Raw genomic sequence first — 21,997 nt, forward strand, 5'->3', positions numbered from 1 at the left:
CAGATGCTATGGACAAAGTAGGCTGTGGCCTATGAAAGCTTATGCTTCTCTGAACAAGTTAGCCTATCAGGTGCCACCCTGCCCTGTTTCACTTCAGGCTAACACAACCATCTACCTGCCTCTTTGGAATCCATAAGTATATATAGGCCAAGCCCTCTTGCTTCCCCTGCCTCCCCCTCCCCCCAGCACACGCGTGCACACACACGCATGAACAGCATCCTATCTTTATATGCGTCTCCATATGATTCACCCCCCCCCCCACTACAAGCAGCTGAGATAGGTGCATGGGAGTGTCTCAGGTGCAAAACCACAAATGTGTAAGGAGAATGGGGGGGGGGGGGGGGGGGGGGAAGAGCAGGGGAAGCAGCTCCCTGAATTATGCATCAGCATCTCCTTCAGGTGGACTAAAAAACACCCACCTCAAATTCATGCCAACCCAGCACGTGCATTTCCATCAGCCTTACAGTCCCATCATGTTTCCTCTCCATTATACTGCAGTATTTTATCATTTGTCCACACATACTAGCAAGTACAATTATCAACTAAACCCCAAAACACATTTCATCTCACTTCAATCTCAACTAGAGGCCATTTCTCCTTTGTTTTAGAAATGTTAAAGAAAAATTAAATTTAAGTCATGGGTTGTTTTGTTTTTTTTAAACATGACCGTGTGCTACAAAAATGCTGCATGCATTTGAAACTGGTTCCTTTTAAGCTACACAAAATGATGTCACGATTTTTGTTTTGTTTTGTTAAGTCCCTGGCATGGTTTCTAAAAACAAGAAGTAATCTAGCATTACAAACACTCCTTTTCCTTCTCATTAAAATCCCCCAGCTGAAACCTACCTTGACTTGCAATAACCCACCCACCCCACAAGCCCTGGTAAACCCTCCAATCAGAACAGAGAGGATTCTGATGCAACACTAGGGTTGCAATAAATTGCAGTTTCCACCACTAGATTAACAGCCATTCATTCATTGGCAAAACGGAAACTCTGGTTCTGGGGGGAAGCTGGAAATAAAAGGCAGTGTACTATTTTTTTTCTTTTTATACTAGGAAGCTGTCTCCTCCTGGTGACGGAGGATGCTACTCGGTAGGTCATGTCCCTGGAGCATGCTGTTGCAAAGAAACGTCCTACCCGGACCAGAGACAACAGCGAGGTCTTGCATATATAAAAGGGCATGCAGGCACCCTGCTGCCAAAGCAAACCCATTCCTTGCAGACCCTACCCACGTCTTCTGCTCCCCTGCAGTGTAGGCTGCCTTCTCTTCTTTACCCTTGATTTTCCCTTTCAATAAGGCAGGCTTCCAAGCACTTCATCTGGTTCCTTCCCCTCCTGTTTCCAGAGGTTCCAGTTCTCCTCTTCCTCCCTCTACCTGGATCTCTCCTTCTCTCTGGCCCCCAGTCCATCCCCTGGCCCTAGCTCTTTCCCCAGGACTTCACTCCCCTCCCTTCTTCCCTCACCCTTTCTCTAACCATCAGCCCATTCTCTGGCCCTATTTCTTTCCCTCATGTGCTTCAGTCCCCACCCCCTTTTCCTCCCTCCACCTGGATCTCCCCCTTTCTCTATCTGCCCTTCTCCTGGCTCCAGCTAATTGCCTAGGGGTTTCACTCCTTCCCTCTGCCCGCATCTCCTTTCTCTAACCACTGATGTGCCCCCTGGCCCTAGCTCCTTGGCCAGGGGTTTTTTACTCCCCTCCCTCCCTCCCTCCCTCCTCAGCGTGGATCTCCTCTTTCCAGACCTGGTTTATACAGCAAAGAAAATAAAGGAGATGCCAGCCCTTTACCCAGGACACACACACCACCCCACATGCCTACTGACCCAGACACAACCACAAATACACATTCCCACGCTCAGACACCCATGCCCCCACCTAGCCACACCTGCACCCACACCAACCTATGCAGCCCAGACACCCACACAGACCCAGCCACCTCCGCATACACCCATTCCCACACCACACTCACACCTACCCTCCACCCACACCCCTGCACTCAAACCCAAGATACTCCTGCAGACACCAACTCCCACCTACCCTGCAGCCGCACCCTCGCATGGACCCAGACACCCCTTCCCACACCTAGACACCGCCCCCCCCAGACACCCCCAAGCACCCTCCCCCCGGGCCCGCACACCTGGTTGCCCAGCACGGCCACGGCGCAGGCGGTGGAGACCTCGCGGGGCCCGAACCACACGGAGGCGACGCGCGAAGGCAGGCCGAGCAGGAAGACCTGCGCCACGGCGCACACACTCTGGGCCAGCAGCGTGACGACGTAGCGGCTGGGCCGCAGGCTGAGACACTTGCCCCAGGCGCCCAGCGCATTGAGGCCGGCGCCCAGCAGCGCGCAGAGGCGCAGGCCGCGCGCATCCAGCAGCCAGGTGGCGGGCAGGATGAGCGGCACGTAGGCCACCATGTACACCAGCGACAGCGCGTCCACGCGCGCCGAGTCCACGCCGTAGAAGCCCACGAACACGCTGCTCAGGATGCTGTACTGGATCCACTGGAAGGCGTTGGCCAGCGAGCACATCGAGAAGGCGGCCAGCACGGCCAGGCGCCGCCGCGACACCGCCACCGGCGTCCGCGGGGCCGCCCCCAGCATGGCTTGCGCTTCCCCCGGCGTGCCCGGCCCCGGCGCCAGCCCGTTCGGCTGAGGCTGCTGCACCGGCGGCGTCGCCTCCTCGCAGCCCCAGTCGCCCCCCTCAGCCTCCACCGCGTCCGCCCCCATTGCCCGCGGGCACTCCCGGGACCCCCACCCCTACTGCTGCTACCGCCGCGCCCGCGCTCGGAGCCGGCACGCGCAGGCGCACACGCGACCACCCTTTCAAAGTGTGGGAGGGAGGCATAGCGCGTGGCGACGGCAGCCAATAGCGAGAGCGGCATGGAGCCAGGCGCGTGGTGTCAGCACCTGGGGAGAGCGCCGGGCCCCGCCCCGCGGGCCACGTGACTGCCGAGAGGCGGGTTCCACCCCTCGCTGCTCGGTCCCTGCTGGTGGAGGGTGCTGCGTCCTCCTGGGGTGTATAGCCCAGCGCGGGAGCGGGGAGATCTGCTGGCGGCCCAGGCATGGCCACCCCCCCTGTCGCACTGTGGTCTGAATTTGAATTGCACTTCGACTCCACACACACCTTGCTGGGGCTGCTTGACCGCCCGCAGTCTTTCCTGCCCCAAGCAGGGGGGCTGGACCTGATGATCTCACGAGGCCCCTTCAAGTTCTGTGACTTTTGGAGGGTTCTGCAAAAAAAATGGGGCTGCCCATCATGATGCCCTAATAAAAGTGGGGACCCCCTCAGATTGTTATTTTCAAACCCTACAGGGGGCTCTTGTCTCTCGTGGGGGCGGGGGCTCAGCCTGCAATTCAAACCCTTGATTTGGTAGGGGCACCAGTTAGGGCCATGCCCTCCCTGAGTGCTGCTCTGAGCCCCTTCACCTGCTGCTCTGCTTTCTGCCCCGTGCCCTACCTGCTGCTGTGGTGCCTGTCCCCTGGCTGCAGTGGCTGGTGTGAGGGGCAAGGGCTCCTTAGTCAGACTAGAGCAGGGCAGCCCTGCGTTGGAAAGCTTATCTAAGTATCCCAGCTATACTGCTGATGCAGGAAAACATGTCCAATACCAAGGAATCCTTGCCTCCTGTTATTTCTTGCCTCGTGTTATTATCACAGCTACAACATAGATATTATGCAATCATGCCACTTGGGGCACTCATGCCTCAAGTTGGCTACCTCTGCTCTGTAGCATGGGACAGATGAGTCCCAAGAGGGGCAGTAGAACAGGAGGGACCAGACCTCAGGCCTTGCCCATGAAGCTGCCTTGCCCCTGAGAAAGAGCCTACAGTGATGGATGGAGGTCATCGGATGCCCTTGTCCTCCCAGAAACCCTGGGCATGCTAATGCCTTGAAGGGAAGATTAGAAGAAAGGTTAACAGTTCTTTCTGTGACTGCCAGCACCCCACATCCCTCCCTCCTGTCTGTGCCTCTTGATCATCCTCATTGCCATCTGCCCTTAGGGCAACTTGGCTTCTTGGTTCTTGAAAGCAAAGGGAGTTGATAGCCATCTATGCTAGGAGTCCCTTGGATGCTCTGTGGAAGCCCTGGGGGCCATTTTGACTGAGGGAAATTCAATTTCAGCCCAATTGGCAGTAATGAAATTTCTACTAAAAAAAAGCCATAGTTTGATGCCAGCCAAGAAGTTTTTGTTGTTTTTTTTAAATATATCTTCCAGTTCCTGCCCCTGCCCCACTTTTAGCAAGATTCAGGAACGCTTTCACTAGGAATCTTAACCTATAAGGGGAACTGCAGCTGAGTAATAAAAGGAAAAGGAGCCAACTTCTCTACCTTCCAAGAAACTCTCCTGGGGAGAAGGAGTGGAGCCTTTCTAGGGCCCAGAAAAGAAGGACAGTTTAGGTTGCACCTGAACACAGTATTGGTCCCACATTGGAACATTTCAAATATGTTTTTTGCTTCAGTCCCAGCTGCCTTGTCAGCTCAGATACCTCTGTGACCTTATCTAAATGGCAGAAAAGGCATTTGTAGAATTCAAGCAACAGGTCAACTTTCTAAATTGGATGATCACTGTCCGCACTAGATGCTAAGTGACATTTTCATAGATTTCATAGACAATAGGACTGGAAGGGACCTTGCAAGATCATTGGGTCCAGCCCCCGGCCCAAGGGGCAGGAAGTTAGCTGTGGTCAAATGATCCCAGCACAATAGGCAACCAAGTGTTTCTTGAAAGTGTCCAGAGTAGATGCTTGCACCACCTCTGGGGGGAGTCTATTCTAGGCCCTGAGGACCCAGACAGCAAAGAAGTTTTTCCTTAAGTCCAACCTAAAATGGTCTTCTAGGAGTTTGTCTTCCCTTGGGGTACCCTGGTGAACAGATGTTCTCCCAGTTCTTGATGCATACTCCACATGTACTTATAGGCTGCCACCAAGTCACTCCCGAGCCTACGCTTTTCCAAGCCAAAGAGTCCCATGGCTCTCAGCCTTTCCTCATAAGGCCTGCTCTCTTGTCCTCTAATCATGCGCGTGGCTCCCCTCTAGACTGTTTCAAGCTTCTCCTCATTCTTTCTGAATTGCGGAGCCCAAAATTAGATGCAGTATTCCAGCTGTGGCCTCACCAAGGCCGAGTAAAGTGGGAGAATGACTTCCTGAGTCTTGTTGAGATGCATCGGTAGATGCAAGCCAGAGATTTGTTTACTTTGCCAGTTGCAGCATCACACTGGTGGCTCATGTTTATCTTGTGGTCAATCATAACCCCACATCCTTTTCAGTGGTGGTGCTAGCAAGCATAGCACGGCCGAGCCTATAAATATGATGTGGGTTTTTTCTCCTGAGGTGAAGCACCTTGCATTTCTCCATGTTGAATGCCATCAGGTTTTGATCTGCCCACCTTGCAAGCCTGTCAAGGTTGGCCTGAATTGCGAGCCTATCTTCTAGTGTGACCACACTTCCCCGTAATTTGATGTCATCAGCGAACTTAGCCAGTCTGCTTCTGACACCAGAGTCCAGATCATTTATAAATACATTAAAGAGTGCAGGTCTGAGAATGGAGCTCTGGGGGATGCCGCTGGTCACCATGCACCATGCTGACTCAGTTCCACTATCACTCTCTGGGTCCGACCATGGAGCCAGTTCCCCAACCATCAGACCATAAGGTTGTTGAGGCCACAGTGCCCCAATTTTACCACGAGGACATCATGGGACACCAGGTCAAAGTCTTTTTTGAAGTCCAAATATATTATATCAACCTCTTTTCCTTTGTCCAGGTGACAGATGGAAATAAGATTGTTCAAGCAGGATGTACCTGCAATGAAGCCGTGTTGGCTCTCTCACAGAATGTTGCCTTCTGTTATCCTGTTGTTAATGGTTTCTTTGATGATTTTTTCCAACATCTTTCCAGGGATTGAGGTCAAACTGATTGGCCTGTAGTTTTCCAGATCTTCCTTCCTCCCTTTCTTGAAGATAGGCACCACGCTGGCTCTCTTCCAGTCTTCAGGTACCTTGCCCGAGCACCACGAGTTGTCAAATATCCGCGCCATTGGCTGTGATATGATGTCAGGCAGTTCCTTTAGCACTCTTGGGTGCATTTCATCTGGGCCAGCTGATCTGCAAATGTCCAGCCTCTCAAGGTGTTCCCTCCCAAGATCTACACCAATGACAGGTGTACGTTTGTCCTCACCCTGGTAATCCTGCATCTTGTCAGGCAGGGTGATCTCCTTGGGCTGTTGGAAGACTGACACAAAGTAATTGTTAAGGACGTTGGCTTTTTCTGGGGTGTTGGTTATCAGCTGCCCCATTTGGGTTAGTAAGGGTCCAATGTTGCCCTTGTTTTTTTTCCCTGACTTCCCACATATCTGAAGAAGGACTTTTTATTGTCCTTGATTCCTGTAGCCAGTCTGAGTTTGGTTTCAGCCTGGCTTTCCTAGTTCGCTCCTACAGGTGCGGGCCAGTGCTAAATACTCTTCCTTAGTTGTGTTTCCTGGCTTCTATTCTTTATCATCATCTCTTTTTAGGTACAGGAGGTCCATGAGTTCACTATTGAGCCAAGAGGGTCACCCAGCCATTTTGCTCCCTTTCCTATGGGCTGGAATGGATTTTGCTTGTGCTTCAAAGATTGTGTCCTTAAGGAGCGACCACTCATGGACTCCCCTCCCTGTCAGATCATGGCCTCTCAGTGCCCCGAAAACTAGCCTCCTGAGCTTGTGAAAGTTGGCTTTCCTAAAGTTGAAGATTTCTGCATTGCTGACTGATTTGCCAGATTTGCGATGGATAAAGAAAGTGATCAACTCATGGTCATTGTCTCCCAGCTTCCCTTCAGTTCTCAGGTCACTCACTAGATCATCTCCTTTGACCAGTACCAGGTCCACCAGCACCTTACTTCTTGTTGGCCTGTAGACTTCATGAGACAAGTAGAGCTCATCAGTGCAAGGGAGGAAGCTTCAAGACCAATCAGATTTGGCTGAGTGCTCTTTGTGCGGGCCGAGGGCAAGCCGGGCCCATCTTTGCGCACACGGGCTGTGGCCAGCAGCCCGGGCACGCGGGGCCGGAGGAGACTGTGTGGCGGCAAGGCACGCACGGGCTAGAATTAGTCACAGAGGCATAATGGTTGATTTAAAGATTATTTACTTACACCCAAGATGGTCGCGGTGTAGGCTGGACAGTTTCCAGGTGCAGCTCCGCTTAAATCCTCGTTGGAGGACTACGACAAATTAGGTTCTTTGGCCTAGGAGTTGTTAAGGCTCCACGGGTTTGGCAATTTCTTTCCCACAGAGTTGTCGAAGCTCCATTGGCTCTGTTCAGTTCTCAGGCCCCGGAGTTGTTAAAGCTCCGTGGGTTCAAATCTTGAATATATAGGAAAGGGATACGTCTAGGATTGCGCTTGGCGACGGGGAGAGGCCAGAGGCTGTTTAGACCTCTGTTGCCTGCTTAAGAAATGCGTTGGGTCCGTGAGGATCCGCAGCGCTTAGAGATCTTCACGCTCTAAGTGATTTCTCTCCAAGTGATTTCTCTCCAACTTGGGCGGAAGCCACCCAAGCTCTTTATACGGCTAGCAAGCCAATCACTAGCCGTTACGTGTGCATATATTAGAATTGGCCAATAATGTGGCACGAACTCTCATACAAATGGCGGGAACTCCTTGCACCGAGCATTTCTTAGATGCAAAAGAAATGCACCATGCAAAGAAAGCTTCAAATTGGCGGGAAATTCTCCATTGCACCGGAGTTCTCTTCTGCAGCAGAGAACTCCACCATGCAAGGAAGCTGCAATTTAGCGGGAACATAATTTAGCGATGCCGAAGCACACACAAACAAAAACTCACAACTTTGGGTTGTGACACTCTTCCCATGAGATGTCAGGTGGTTGAAGTCACCCATGACAGCCATGCACTGAGAGCATGCAGCCTCTGCCAGTTCCCTAGCAAATTTGTGGTCAAGCTCTTGCTCCTGATTAGGAGGTCTGTAGTAGACTCCTACTATTATATCTCCTTCACTACATTCCCCACATATTTTAACTCAAAGGGCCTCAAGTCACCCTCCTTGGATGCCAATCTCTGCTTGTAGGGAAGTGTACTGCTCCTTCGCATAGAGAGCTATACCCCTGCCCTTTCTTGCAACATGATCCCTCATGTACCAGGTAGCCATCTATACCTGGTGTCCAGTCATAAATGGAATCCCACCAGGTCTCTGTTATCCCTATGAGGTTGTATTGATATCTGTTTAGCAGAGAGGCCAGTTCCTCCTGTTTATTCCCCAGGCTCCTGGCATTTGTGCACAGGCAAGTAAGCCTGCCATTGGAAGCCCTAGGCTTCCCTGCACTCCTAGAAGAGTCCCATCCCTGAGTTGGGGTAGGAGTGAGTTCCCTTGTGCATCCTGAACTGCTGATTTTGTGGTTTTTGCTTGGTGGGCTTGCACTGGTGGTTGTCTGCCCATCTCCTGACAAATGTAGTTTAAAGCCTGGTCAAGCAGGTCAGCCATTCTGGCTAAGAAGAGCTTCTTCCGCATTGGAGTGAAGTGAAGGCCATCTCTTCCCAACTAACTGCTGCCTTTCTCTCTGAAGCGTGGGGCTGTGGTCAGAGAAGCCGAAGTCTTCACGATGGCATCAGTGCTGCAGCCTTCTGTTTACTTCTCCAATTCATCTCTCCTCCTATGCCCATGACCCGTGATCGGAAGGATTGAGGAGAAAACTACCTGTGCTCCCAACCCTCTAAGCCCCGCGCCCAGAGGCCTGTAGTCACTTATAACCTGGCTGGGATTGCTTCAAGCCATGTCATTCATGCCCCCAAGGATAAGGAACATGGGGTAGTGGTTGGAGGGCCAGATAACTTTCAGGATCCTTTCATATCCTGGATATGGGCTTTTGGGGGGCAGACCTCATGGGCTAGGGGTCAGGGCAGCAGATCGCTCTCTCTGTCTGGTTCTGCTGGCTCTACTGGTGCTGCAAGGAGTTCATACCTGCTGTAAAGATCAAGTGGGGTGGTGACCCTGGTGCAGCGTGCCTTGGGGTTGGAGACAACCTTCAGCCAAGTGACCCCTGGCTGGACTTCACGGGAGCTCCTCTTGTACACCCTTGTCCTGCCAGCCATCTTTTCTCTTCCCTCTTCATTCTTCAGGCAAAGAGCCTGGCAACAGGAATCTATATCCTCTTCGCCATCCCTGATGGCATGCAACCTCTGCACTGCCATCTGGCGCGCCCCTGTGGACTCCAGAGACTCCAATGTGGAGCAAAACTCACAAGGGGAGGCGTCATTGCTCCTGATCCCAGGGGCTTGCAGTCATGCCAGGCAGCCCTCGCAGCCGAGAGCCAGGGGTCCCATGTGAGTGGAGGCTGGAACCATGGGTTCCATCTGGGTGGAGGCCTCAGAGGTACCAAGGTGGGGGTGGCAGTCACGGGGGGGGGATCTTCGGGGTGTGGCGTGTCCCCACCATGGTACAGGTAGTAGTCTGGGCTACTGCTGTGCTCGCCCCTTTTTTCAGGCTCACCGCCTACAGCCTTGTGCTCCTCCTGCCCGCCCTCTCACACTAAGGCCCAGAGTGCCCCTGTTTGTGTGGCTCTGTTCACAAGGCTCCCTGGGGGGCTGGGCTAAGTAGGAGCCAGTTGGGGATATAACCCTCCTCTGCTCCTCTCAGCTGCCTCCCACAACTGTCTAGCACCCACCCACTGCGGGCCCCACCTACCTCCTGGCTGTGCTGGGGGTCATGGTTGGGGTCTGCCAAGTGTTTGCCGGGAGTCCAGGGCTCATGGGAACGCAACAGGCTTCCGTCTGTGAGCCAGAGCCAGACCTAAACTGTTAAAATATGTTAAATAAAATGCAAGGTAGTATGTTTACGAGCAACCACATGGACTCTTTCTTCTGACCTAAATTTGGCTAATGCATGGGGACTGTATATGATAACTGTGCAAAGGTCCACAGATGGGAATGCTGCCTGTAGCCCACCACTTCACCTCAGGGGAGCAGTAGCAGCATATCCTCTGGACTACAGTAATTCTCTTGGTTCCAGCTTCCCCTGTCAGGTGCAGTTTGGTTGTTGGAGACACGTACAAGCTATCTAGTAGTCCAACCATCTCTCTCCATATTATACACTCCCTCCCCACCCCTGCAACCCAACAGTCTCAGTGTGGGTTCCTAAACTATCTCCTTGTTATGATGCAGGTTTCAAGCTCTGCAGTGATTTTAATTTGAATGACGGGATTTGACTCTGAGCTTCCAGGCAGAAATAAGAAAAGCTTTTCCTACCTGGCAACCATAGCCAATTCAGATGTGAATGAGCAAAGATGGAGGTATCCATTGTGACACGAGCATGACCAGTTACATAGTTGCTAGGCAATACTGGTCCATGTTCCAAGAACCTTGGGCAAAAGATTCTCTGCCACTGCAACGTGGGTGTCACATGCACAGATCTTCCTCCCCAGAGAAGACATCACTGCTGGGGCTCAGGTGTGTAGTGCTTTTAGACAGTTAAGATTATTATCTCTGTTAAAAGACTACCACATCCAAACCTTCCCTATCATTACTTATTGTGACAGGGGGCCTCCCGGGGCCGATCTCCACGGCCCGCCCCCTGTCTGGTGGGCAACCACCCGCCTATCTCGCCCACCATGCCTTTGATGATAATGGATTCAATCAGATGATGTCAATTAGGCAGGAGGCTACCCCTTGTAATGCCCCGATGCCAGGGGCACTCTGCGGCTCCGACCTCCCCTAATACCGCAGCCCAAGCCTCGCAGATGGCATCTTGATGTTCATCTCTTCTGGCCCCCACGCTGGACCCCAGAATCTTCCAAACGGGACCCCTCTATGATCCCTCCTGATCAGGCGGCCTCTCCGCCTTCATCCGGGCTACTAGCCCCCCCGAAGCCATTTTCCCCTCTCGGGTGTGGTCCCCACGGGACCTTCGGCTAATTGGCCCTGGCCCACCTCCAGGCCAGTCGGGACCTCAAGCCCCCGGCTCTTGGGTGTCCCTCGTGGTGGGCCCCTGGCCCTTTTGACCATCCTGGTCCTGGCCCCAGCATGGGCCAGTCAAGGGTACCATCTCCTTCGGGCCGGGTCTCTCATCCCTCACCCTCTCTCTGGGTCCGCCCTCTGGGCCCTTCCACAAACATAGGTTTACCCACCCGGTGGTGGGAGCTAGGGGTTAAGGCGACCCAACCCGCCTTTCACCGGGGTGATAACTGGCCTGGCATTTCCTGGGGGCTCCCGCACCACTGAGAGCCACCAGACCACCCACTCCCAGCAGGGTGCAGTTTCAGGTCATGCCCAGGACCAGGAGCCTCCTAACCATCCCCCTGCAGCTCCCCCTTACCTCTGGGTCGTTCACAGCAGCCCTACGGCCAGACGATGTTGCTGCCTGGCCTCCAGCAGCCAAACTGCCCTGCTTATAAAGGCAGCCCTTGTCTCTAAAATGGCTGCCCTAATCAGGCACCTGGAGGCTGCCAGCTCCAGGCCCTTAAAGTGGCAGGCACACACAGTGCACTGCCACATTTATCATTGCAGTAGTATCTAATAGTTCCAGTCATGGATTGGGATATCATTCATAGATTCACAGATGCTAGGGTCGGAAGGGACCGCAATAGATCATCGAGTCCGACCCCCTGCATAGGCAGGAAAGAGTGCTGGGTCTAGATGACCCCAGCTAGATGCCTATCTAACCTCCTCTTGAAGACCCCCAGGATAGAGGAGAGCACCACCTCCCTTGGGAGCCCATTCCAGACCTTGGCCACTCGAACTGTGAAGAAGTTCTTCCTAATGTCTAGTCTAAATCTGCTCTCTGCTAGCTTGTGGCCATTATTTCTTGTAACCCCCAGGGGCGCTTTGGTGAATAAAACCTCACCAATTCCCTTCTGTGCCCCTGTGATGAATTTATAGGCAGCCACAAGGTTGCCTCTCAACCTTCTCTTGTGGAGGCTGAAGAGGTCCAGGTGCCCTAGTCTCTCCTCATAGGGCTTGGTCTGCAAGCCCTTAACCATATGAGTGGTCCTTCTCTGGACCCTCTCCAGGTTATCCACATCTCACTTGAAGTGTGGCGCCCAAAATTGAACGCAGTATTCCAACTGCAGTCTGACCAGCGCCCGATAGAGGGGAAGTATCACCTCCTTGGTTCTGTTTGTCCTGCATCTGCTGATGCACGATAAAGTGCCATTAGCTTGTCTGATCACTTCGTCACACTGCCGACTCATGTTCATCTTGGAGTCCACTAGGACTCCAAGATCCCTTTCCGCTTCCATTCCACCAAGCAGGTCATTTCCTAGGCAGTAGGTATGCTGGACATTTTTCCTTCCTAGGTGCAGCACTTTGCATTTCTCCTTGTTGAATTGCATTCTGTTGTTTTCCGCCCATATGTCCAGGTCTGCTTGTAGTTGTTCCCTGCCCTCTGGCGTGTCCACTTCTCCCCACAGTTTGTGTCATTCGCAAACTTGGACAGAGTACACTTCACTCCCTCATCCAAGTCGCTGATGAAGACATTAAAGAGTATCGGTCCAAGGACCGAGCCCTGCGGGACCCCACTGCCCACACCCTTCCAGGGCGAAACCAACCCATCCACCATGACTCTCTGGGTACGACCCTCTAGCCAATTCACCACCCACTGGACTGTGTAGTCATACAAGTCACAGCCTCTTAACTTGTTCACCAGTATGGTGTAGGATACCGTATTGAAGGCCTTCCTGTCTAAGTATATGACGTCAACCCCTACTCCTGCATCCAGGCATTTTGTAACCTGGTCATAAAAAGAGACTAGATTAGTCAGGCATGATCTACCTGCTACGAACCCATGCTGGTTTCCCCTCAGCATAATTTTTCCTGCTGGGCTCTCGCAAATGTGAGCCTTGATAATTTTGTGCCAGGTACTCTATAAATACACAATAAAAAACCAGACCCTGTTGTTAAAAGCTTGAAGGAAATATGAGAATCATTTTTACTAAACTTGTGATAGTAGAAATATTAAATTGTTTTCTTGGAAAGATCACAAAACATTCAGCAAATACTTTTGAACTGGATGTGGGCTTTGTAAATAGTTCTCATAATAAAATATCTTGTTGATAAGACAAACCATGTTCTTTGCAATACATCTTAAGTTATCCCACCTTTTATTCATTCAAATTTTCACTAGAGTAAGGAATCTAAGCTTTGGTGCCCTGGTCCTATTTTAATATAGATAGTTATTGCAACTAAAATAATTTTTCAAAAGTGTGCCCCAAAATTAATTCTCTGGAGCTATGTTTGTTTTCCCCAAATACTTTAGGAAATGACTCTTGCAATGATGTTTGCCAACACCATACATTTTTAGTGGATATTGGAGGATACCCAAAATAATTTTGAATTCATAATAAACAGTGTGTATGTGTGCGCGCGCGTGATTTTTAAAAAATCAAGAATACAAGAGGGTGCTGGCCAACATGCTACAGGCCAATTAACTGCACTTGTTTTACACTAGTCCAAACCCACTGACTTCTATAAAGGACTTTTTAAACTATTTCACCATAACTTAGGTCAAATTCAGGTCCTTAGAATTTTTATTTGTTCCTAGAAAAAAAAAACCTCCAGTATAATAGGTTTATGTCTGGTTTTCATCTATAAAGACAGATGCAGGGTTAATTTTTCCAAAGTGCTTAAGTGACTTAGGAGCCTAAACCTCGTATTCCAAAGTGATTAGGTCAGGTGTATATTACAAACTTTTATACAGGAACATAAATGTATATGAAGTATGCAATAACTTCTATGAATAACTTCTATCAATACAGCTCTGAAAAGCAAATACTGCTAGTATAGATATAGTTGCACTGACTAAGCTAACCATGCTTTTACCTGTATAATATTTGAGGTGAAGGCTGAAAAAGTCCATGCCAGCAGAAGTGGAGGTTTTTTAGCATAAGAAGAAACAGATTCTGAACATTTTGTCAGTATAATACATTAGTATGCCTGTACCACAAAGTACAGCCTAAGGCTAAGACTTCCAGATCACTTCAATTATTCAGAAAAACTTTATCTAAAGATTAATCTAAACTTGGTTTAGTACAAAATTTGGTTTAGTTCCTGAATATGAGTGTGTATAATTCTTGCTAAAATTGTAGAGATCTTTATAGGTCCATACAAAGGCAGCATTTAAATCTTACACCTGAAGAAAGCACAAGGCCGGAATCTTGTTCCAATGTGTGTTATACTGTTGTTACTCCACTGGCTTTGCAGCTCAGGGATATACACCATGGAAAGCAAGATGAGATTCATGTTCACTGTTTGCTGTTAGCAACACATCTCAAATTTCACTTCTGTAGCAACCACACAGCTGTATCCTCTATGCCAGAGTGCACTTCAGTGCACAAGGATGTCTTTGCTTTCTTTTAACAGGAATTCTGCCTAAGAGAAACACATACCTCCCAAGATACAATGGGTGAAGCAGAGAAGGAACGCTTGATTGAACTGAACATGATGAGGGAGTCCATGTGTATGGTGGAAGGGAAAAGTAATTCATCTTGGCTGAGACCCCAGAAGAGACATTTCCCTCAAAGTAATCAGAGCTCACTGGAGAACTGTAGACAAAAAGACCCTGAATTTGGGACTGACACTGGCAGGGTCTCCTGGATGAAAGTCACCCCAACTAACCACAAGGAGAGAAGGCACTTCCCAGAAAGAAGTATGTAAAAATAAGCACAAGCACACACAAGGCCAAATTCTTCCCTGGCACTAAATAAGACCAAGGATGAATTTGGTTCACTTAACACCAAGGCCATTGGAATATGATGTTACAGGGAAACTGTCACCAGCTACTCCATCTATTATGGCATGAATTTACTGCATCTATCCTAGGGCACTTGTACCTGTGATGGGGATTTGGTCTTCAGGCTTTTATTCTATGCTCCCTAAATTGAAACAGTGGGTTTTTAATTGAAACCCATCATTTCAATTTTTCCGTCATGTTATGGTGAGGGGCATGGTCCTTCTTTAAAATGTTTTTTATCTGAGCCGGAGCCTGCCTGTGGCAGGGGTGGGGGCAAGCTGCTGGCAGGCCAAGGGGCCCCTGAGCTGCAGAGGATCATGGTCCTTCTCTCTGTGTTGGCAGTGTCCCCTGGGACTGTCCAAGTGGGCTGCTAGCAGCTCACCCAGCTGACCCCAGGGGGCACCACTGCCACAGACAAAAGGACTGGTGCCCCGCTGCAGCTCAGGCCACTTGGCCTGCTGTCAGCTTGCCCTTTAGCCACAGGAGAGGCGGACAGGCTCTGTCAAAAAAGGATCAAGCCCCTTGCTGTTTCTGCCTTCACCAGGCTTCTGTGGGTGGCAGGATAGCTGGGGCTACCCAGGGGCTTGCCCTCTCAGGCTTCCAGCATCCCATGCACCAGGGGCAAGTCAGTCCATTCCTGGGTGGCCCCAGGCATCCTGCCAGCTGCAGGAGCCTGCTGAAGGCAGAAGTAGTGAAGGACCCAATCCTTTTTTCTGCAGAGTCTGCCTGCCTCTCCCACAGGCAGGAGGCCGGCTGACAGCTACATCATTGTAATTTGCAGTATTACAAACTAAACTACATTGGGATGTCATTTAGTTTGCAATGATGCAAACTCATTTTAAACCCCAAAAACTCTTGCATGTGTACAGCATGAAGCCATTAAGCCACACAAAGTGACATTTTCATCACGTGTACATGGTAATTGCATCACATGTACAAGTGCCCCTAGTGACTACTGCCAGCTCAGTGGAATGGTAACAACATTTGCTCTAAGTTCCCTAATAGTTCCTGTTTTCACAACTCCTCAGCATTCAGGCACTTCTTATTTGTATGTAATACATAGGCCAAAGAAAGACAAGGTAAGAATTAAAGTCAATTCCTTGACTCACAGCTTAGAACATCTTCCCCAAAGCAATAGGCAGTTTGATGGGGGAGGGCAGGAAAGGATAAGGATCTATGTGGTCCATATTCCATCAATGTTCAATTGTGAGAGAGTGCTTCAAAACAATACAGAAGACTCAGCTGGTCCTGGGAGTCTTTCCAATACTATTGGGATGTTCAAAGGTTTAACAGCTGAACCCACTTCGCTACATGAGCAACATTTTTTTTCCTCCAAGGCTTTCAAGTTAACTACATTCCAGTGAATTTTGAGCAAGACAGCAAAAATGATCTCTAATCTCTGGGCTACATTTCTGCTAAACCACAGAAATACTAGGGATGATTAAAAAGAGAGCTAGAAAAGTTAATATTCATAAACTCAATTATGTTTCTGGTCAACTATTTTGGCTCAGTGCTTCCAGAAAAAAAACCAAAACAAAAAAACCAAAACACTATCTCAAGCACAGACCAACCACTGAAATGTTCAGTCCAAACAGTTAAATTTTGCAAGTATGAGGCAGCTGAGAACACAGAGCAATCTCATTGTAAGTGCTATTATTGTTCTTCCTGTAATAAATAGCATTTATTTTCATAACTGTTTCCAAATGTTATCTTGCAGATAATACCATCTTTGGGTGGAGCACCACTGCAAAGCGACCTTCTTGCTAACATCCAGGACACTCCAGAACATAAAAAGAAAGCAGATATTACAGTTCTAGTTTTAAAATGAGCTCAGCTATTGACTCCAACCAACCAATCTGTTTCAGTCACATCTCACTTCCTAAACTAATTCTTCTTCCTAAAACAACTCTACTTCTCAAAGTAGCTTAACATATTTCATCTCTCTTCATGTAATTTGAACCCAAAGACAGGAATCAGAATTGAACAAAGGAGTTGATACAGTAGAATAGTGTCTTAGTAAAATCTTGTCTATAGAACCTATCACTTATCTGTAAAATTAAATATTTGTGTACACTGTATATGCAATTAAACTTTCCAGTTTTCCTTATTTGTATTTCAAGCTCTGTATTTCAGCCTTTATTGGTTAAAACTTCAGTTTTATTTTCTAAAACATTTTAGTCCAAATGTAACTCCCAGGTACAGTTTCAGTGATAAGGATCTTCTCTCCTGATTCACAGGAAAACATAAGCTGCAAAAATGCTTTGGATATAATGCTGTCTGTCTCTAGGTAAGTAACAGATCTGGACAATATAATGTAAGCAAACAACTTACAAATAAAAACTCTAGAATTTGAAATTAGCTAAAATTAGTTATTTCCTGTGGCTAAAAAAAAGGACAACACCAACAAAAAACTGGACTTACACGTGTAGTGGAGTTTCAAAATATTTTTTTTTTTATATTCCTTGATAAGGGCTTGTAGAAAATGTGTGGCTGATGTAACCCCTTCTCTTCTTCCTTGGTCTTGCACAGCCCAACACTTCAGTGCTTTATCCCCTTCCTAAGCACTTCCCATACTTGCTGGTGGGAGTTTGAAGTTCAAGCCACTAATTGGTTGATGAGAGGCAGCAGGCAAGGGTAGGGAGTAGATTCCAGGGAAATGTCTGATTCACCAGCTGTACAGTGAGATCATCAGTGATTTGTTCACAAGTCATAATAATACTAAGTTCTAAATAGTACTTTTTACCCAAAGCTATGTATTGTTCTCTTCATTTTACCAACTGGGAAATTGAGAGGAATATTAAATGAGAAGGCCACACAGCAGGCCAGTAGAAGAGCAAGGAATAGATCCACTGCTCTCACTCCCAGGCCACTAGACTGTGCTGCCTCCAAATACATTACTACAGAACTAGGAATCCCTATCATTCATAGCAGCTTCTACTATCACAAAGAGCTAGTGACTCTTCATGAAAAATCAGCATTAGGCTTTGAATTTAAAGACTCACCTTACATCTCCACCCATAGAGGCCTCTACAGATAAGAGTAAAGTGGCCTTAAAATGCTGTAATTTAGTAACCTATTCAGCTATGCATGGATTTTTTTAATTTTGGGGTAGCTGGGGCCCCTCTAGCCTTACATGTAAAAATCTGAACAACAAGGGTAAGCAGCCTTTGTGCTCAACAGCTTAGTTTTGGGGATGGCAGGGGAAACAGAATGCTGCCTCTATCCTCTTCTTGTTGGGTGGAGGGCCCTATCAGGTGTGCATATTTTGGGTTGTTGTTTTTTTTAATTTTGGAGAGGCTGCAACCCCTTTGGGTCATACCACACAAGGTGTCTGAGAGAGGAACATGTGCGCAGCTTCTCTTTTTTTTAAGGTAGCTATGATATCTTGGGCCAGACCACATCATGAGTCTGACGAAGGAGTTTTCACAGCATCAGTGCTCAGTAGAGTAGGGGCTGGGTTTTGTGGCAGGGATGGATAATGGCATTAGCCCAGGCCTGCCCATGTCCCCTTCTTGGTGGGCAGGGACACCTGCTCTGCTCTTTAGAGACTTTGCCACTGGGGCTGACAAATGCGTTTTTTTCCTCTGCCCAAGCACAGCTCATGGGTCCACCTGACTAGTGCACCCAATTCCAAGCCTTGCTTCAGTCTGAGCAGTTGGAGTGTCTATGCGTGTGGGTGGATGAGTCTGGCCCAAATCTGGTAAGGGCATCAACTGGTGCCTGTGGCCTGACCCAGTCTCCTGCAAGGCTGGTAGCTGAACCAGGGGTGGGGTATGAGAGCAGCCCAAGAGCCTACATCCACAGAGGAGGCTTCAAGATTTCAGGCCATACCACATAAACAGTACAAGACACAAGGCTGCTCTGCCTGGGTGCTAGGTCAGGGGCTAGGCATTGTGTCTGGAAATGAAAGAGTACATATTCAACAGTGCCCTCATCAAGTTCAACAGTGCCCTCCTGGGCAAAGGGCCTGCTCATCTGCAGGGATCCTGGCATTCATTGATTTAAAAAAATCCCTAATTTTTAGTTAAAATCATTTTTCCATGATTTAAATGAAACATCATTACTATATAGATAGCTATATTTAGTGATATTTCATTTTAAATCACAGAAAATGTGGATTTGGGGTTACTTTTTTAACCGAAAATTGGGGATTTTTTTAATCAGAGAAAACCAGGACCCCTGCTCATCTGTGCCCATTTAAAATAAATAAATCAAGAAATCATGGGGTGGTCCCAGGCAGAGTTCAAGAGAGAAAGGTACCTTGACGTATCTAAACCAGATGGAAAATACAAGAGGCTGCCCATTTAATGCCCTGATGCCAAGGGCATAATACATAGCTCCAACCTCCAACCTTCCCTTTGCCATGTCCCATGCCTTGTAGATGCTATCCAAAATCACTTCCATTATTACTCCCCCGACCCCACTGCTGGGCCGCACGCAGCCCCCGGCCCAAACTTAGCCTCAGGTGTCCATAGACATGTCTTAGCCGCATGCCCCCTCACTAGGGGCCTCTGCTTCAGCCACCCTATGCATAGTGCTTCAGGGCCCCTTGGGCCCTACTCTACACAGCCTCCAGCAGCCTTCAAGTCTGCCCCCTCACTGGGGTCTCAACTCATGCCCCTTCACCATGGCTTCTAGGCCTTATGCCCCTTGGGCCTCAGGTGTCTGTCAACGTGACTGGACCCCTAACTTAGCCTACAGCCCACTCAGGCCTCAGGTATTTGTGGACATACCTGGATCTCATTCCTACTCAGGCCTCCCACTAGACCTCACTCTCATTTAAGTGTTGGGCCTTGGGCCCTCCTGGCCTCTGTGCTGTCTCCCAAGCCTCACTCTCACTCAGGCCTCCCACTAGGTCTCACTTGACAGACAGTGGGTCTCAAGCCCTCCTGGCCCCTATGCTGTCGCCCAAGCCTGGTGCTTTTCTCTCAGGGTGTGCTGCCCTAGGCTTTCCCCTGCACAGGGTCAGCCATAAGGCAGTGGGGCTGAGACTTTCTGGTGCCCCATCCTTGCCTTTCACTAGGAAGGCCCTGGTGTGCTTTTCCTGGGGACTGTCCCACCACACCATCCTACCCCAGCAGGGTGTAGTTTTAGGTTGTTCCCCAGGACCACTGCAAGCCTACCTGCCCTGGTCCTTCTACTCCTCACTGGGCTCCTGGATGTTCTCCCTGGGCTACTCACTCCTGGGCACTCTGTTGCAGCCTCCATCTCATAACCTACCCTCAGTCACTGGCCCTTTCACTCTCAGGCCCCTTGTAGGATACCTCCCCCTCAGGAAGCTGGGCTTCAGCCTCCGTCATCTCAGCATGCTAGCTTGCTGACCACCTACCTGTCTTTGGCCATGATGTCCCCCTACTGAAGGGATCTTCAGCCTCTTTTAGGCTCTAGCCCCACCTCCAGGCCAGTCAGGGTACCAATAGCTCTCCACAGCCCTGGCCTACTACTGGCAATGGGCTTACTTGCCCTTCGGCTTTTGGCCCTGGCCCCCTTGCTTTGACCAGTCGAGATTCCCTGACATCAGTGTAGCAGGAGCTGGCCTTCCTACTCAGCAGAGGTCCTCCCTTGGCTCCACCATAAAGCCATCAACTCTCCCAGGCTTGCCTAGTGCCCCGAGATCTTATGTCCAGCAGCCCTTACTCCACTGGGCTCATCTGAGCCCCTGGCCTCAGTCACAGTCATTTCTAATCAGGGGCTTGCCTAGCCCCTCAGTAGGCCCACACTCCTTAAACCCTCTTCCCTAAGCTGGTCTAGCTTTCCTTAGGTCCATAGCCATTTCCTTGGGGCCTGGGACCCCACTGGGTCCCTAGGAACCTCCTCCTCCTCCATAGTTCCTACCCTGGCTGCCACAGTATTCCTGGGAACAGCAGATCTCCGGCTGGGTGATCTTACTCCAGCATCACCCCTGCAGCAACTTGCGGCTCTGCTCCTCAGGGCCTGCTCTTATACTGTGGCTGGTCCACCATGCTCCAATTAGGTGGCGTCCTGGCTGTTGTGAGACCACCTGATTGGCTTTGCCATCACCTGCAGGTGGCCTCACAGCCTGCACAAGCTCCTAAAGTGGCAAACACCCAAGGTGCTCTGCCACATCCTGTTTTTTCTGATTCAATGCCCCACCCAGGTATAACTTTTTAAAAAATATATTTAAAAAAAATATTTGCAGCAGCTGCAATCTTTCAGTCCATATCAGGTAAGGTGTCTGAGAAAGAAGGGGACACACACACACACACACACGCTTACTTTTTTGGTATAAATACAATACATAAAACTGCTGGATTTTTCAGACTGAGACGCACTGATTATCTTAATTATAACAAATTTCCAGTTTCTCCATTGCACTGTCACACATGGTATGAACAATGTAAATGAATAAGTTAAACACACACAAAAAAACACCTTGTTTCAGACACTCATTATTTGGCAAACTGTCCTTTTAAACATTGGTGAATTTTGCAGACTTTCTAATGATGCTGCTTTCACTGCAGCAATGTACTGACAGGAAATCTTGATTTTCTCGTGTTCATTTCTCTTCTAAAAATAGAATAGTCAATAAAGCTACACTATGCAAGAAATCAAGAAGTCCCAGGATATAGCCCTTTCCATTAAGTACCATATTTTCTCACATGCAACATACCCACAAATATTATATGCGCCTTTGTTTTTAAAAAGAAGAATGAAGAAAATTTTTTTTTTCCAGAGCTATAGCTGTAGAGAGCAGTAACAGAACCTAATCTTTAGCTAACTTACCTTCCCTTTGCTTCTCAACTAAAAGCTGAAACCCAAGTTGCTGCTAAAGACTGGTCTCCATGGGCACAGACAGAAGTTACATTTGTCACCTGATCAGCCCCTTAGAAGCACTCTACAGCCATGCTGTTACAGAAATGCATGGCTGCAGAGCACTTTAAAAGTGCCCAATGACACAACAATCTGAACCCTCATTTAATGAAGGTTCAGATGAAGGCACTCCAAACTGGAGCGCCCTCATTAACATCTGTCAGCATGTGCTGGGAGCAGGGCTGGGCTGATACAGCCAAGCCCCGCCCCCCATGCTGTCTTCAGAATAGGAGTGGGAGAAGGGAGTTCCATCTGGGGTTTGCCCAGCCTGCATTGGAGGGTGGGGCAAGTGAACTGGAGCCCCCCTAAGGTGGAGGGGCTCCAATCCACCCATCCCACCCTCCAACACAGGCTGGACAAACCCCAGACATAACCCCCTCCCCTCCCTTCTCCCCCTCCCATTCTGAAGACAGCACTGGAGCTGTGAAGAGAGAGGTACAAAGCTAGGGGAAAGCTGCTGC

At 49.3% G+C, this 21,997-nt stretch overlaps 1 protein-coding gene across 1 annotated transcript in view; it reads right to left on the reverse strand.

Moving 5' to 3' along the window:
- Window positions 1-2,743, reverse strand: part of FLVCR1 (FLVCR choline and heme transporter 1) — a 39,864-nt gene extending 37,121 nt beyond the window's left edge. Inside the window, exon 1 of the mRNA XM_006268124.4 lies at window positions 2,138-2,743. Within this exon, the coding sequence (XP_006268186.3) occupies window positions 2,138-2,728 (591 nt within the window). The 5' untranslated portion in view covers window positions 2,729-2,743. The remainder of the gene's footprint in view (window positions 1-2,137) is intronic.
- Window positions 2,744-21,997: the final 19,254 nt, after the last annotated feature.

Source organism: Alligator mississippiensis, chromosome 1 (assembly GCF_030867095.1).
Source record: "Alligator mississippiensis isolate rAllMis1 chromosome 1, rAllMis1, whole genome shotgun sequence".
Classification (NCBI taxonomy): Eukaryota; Metazoa; Chordata; order Crocodylia; family Alligatoridae; genus Alligator; species Alligator mississippiensis.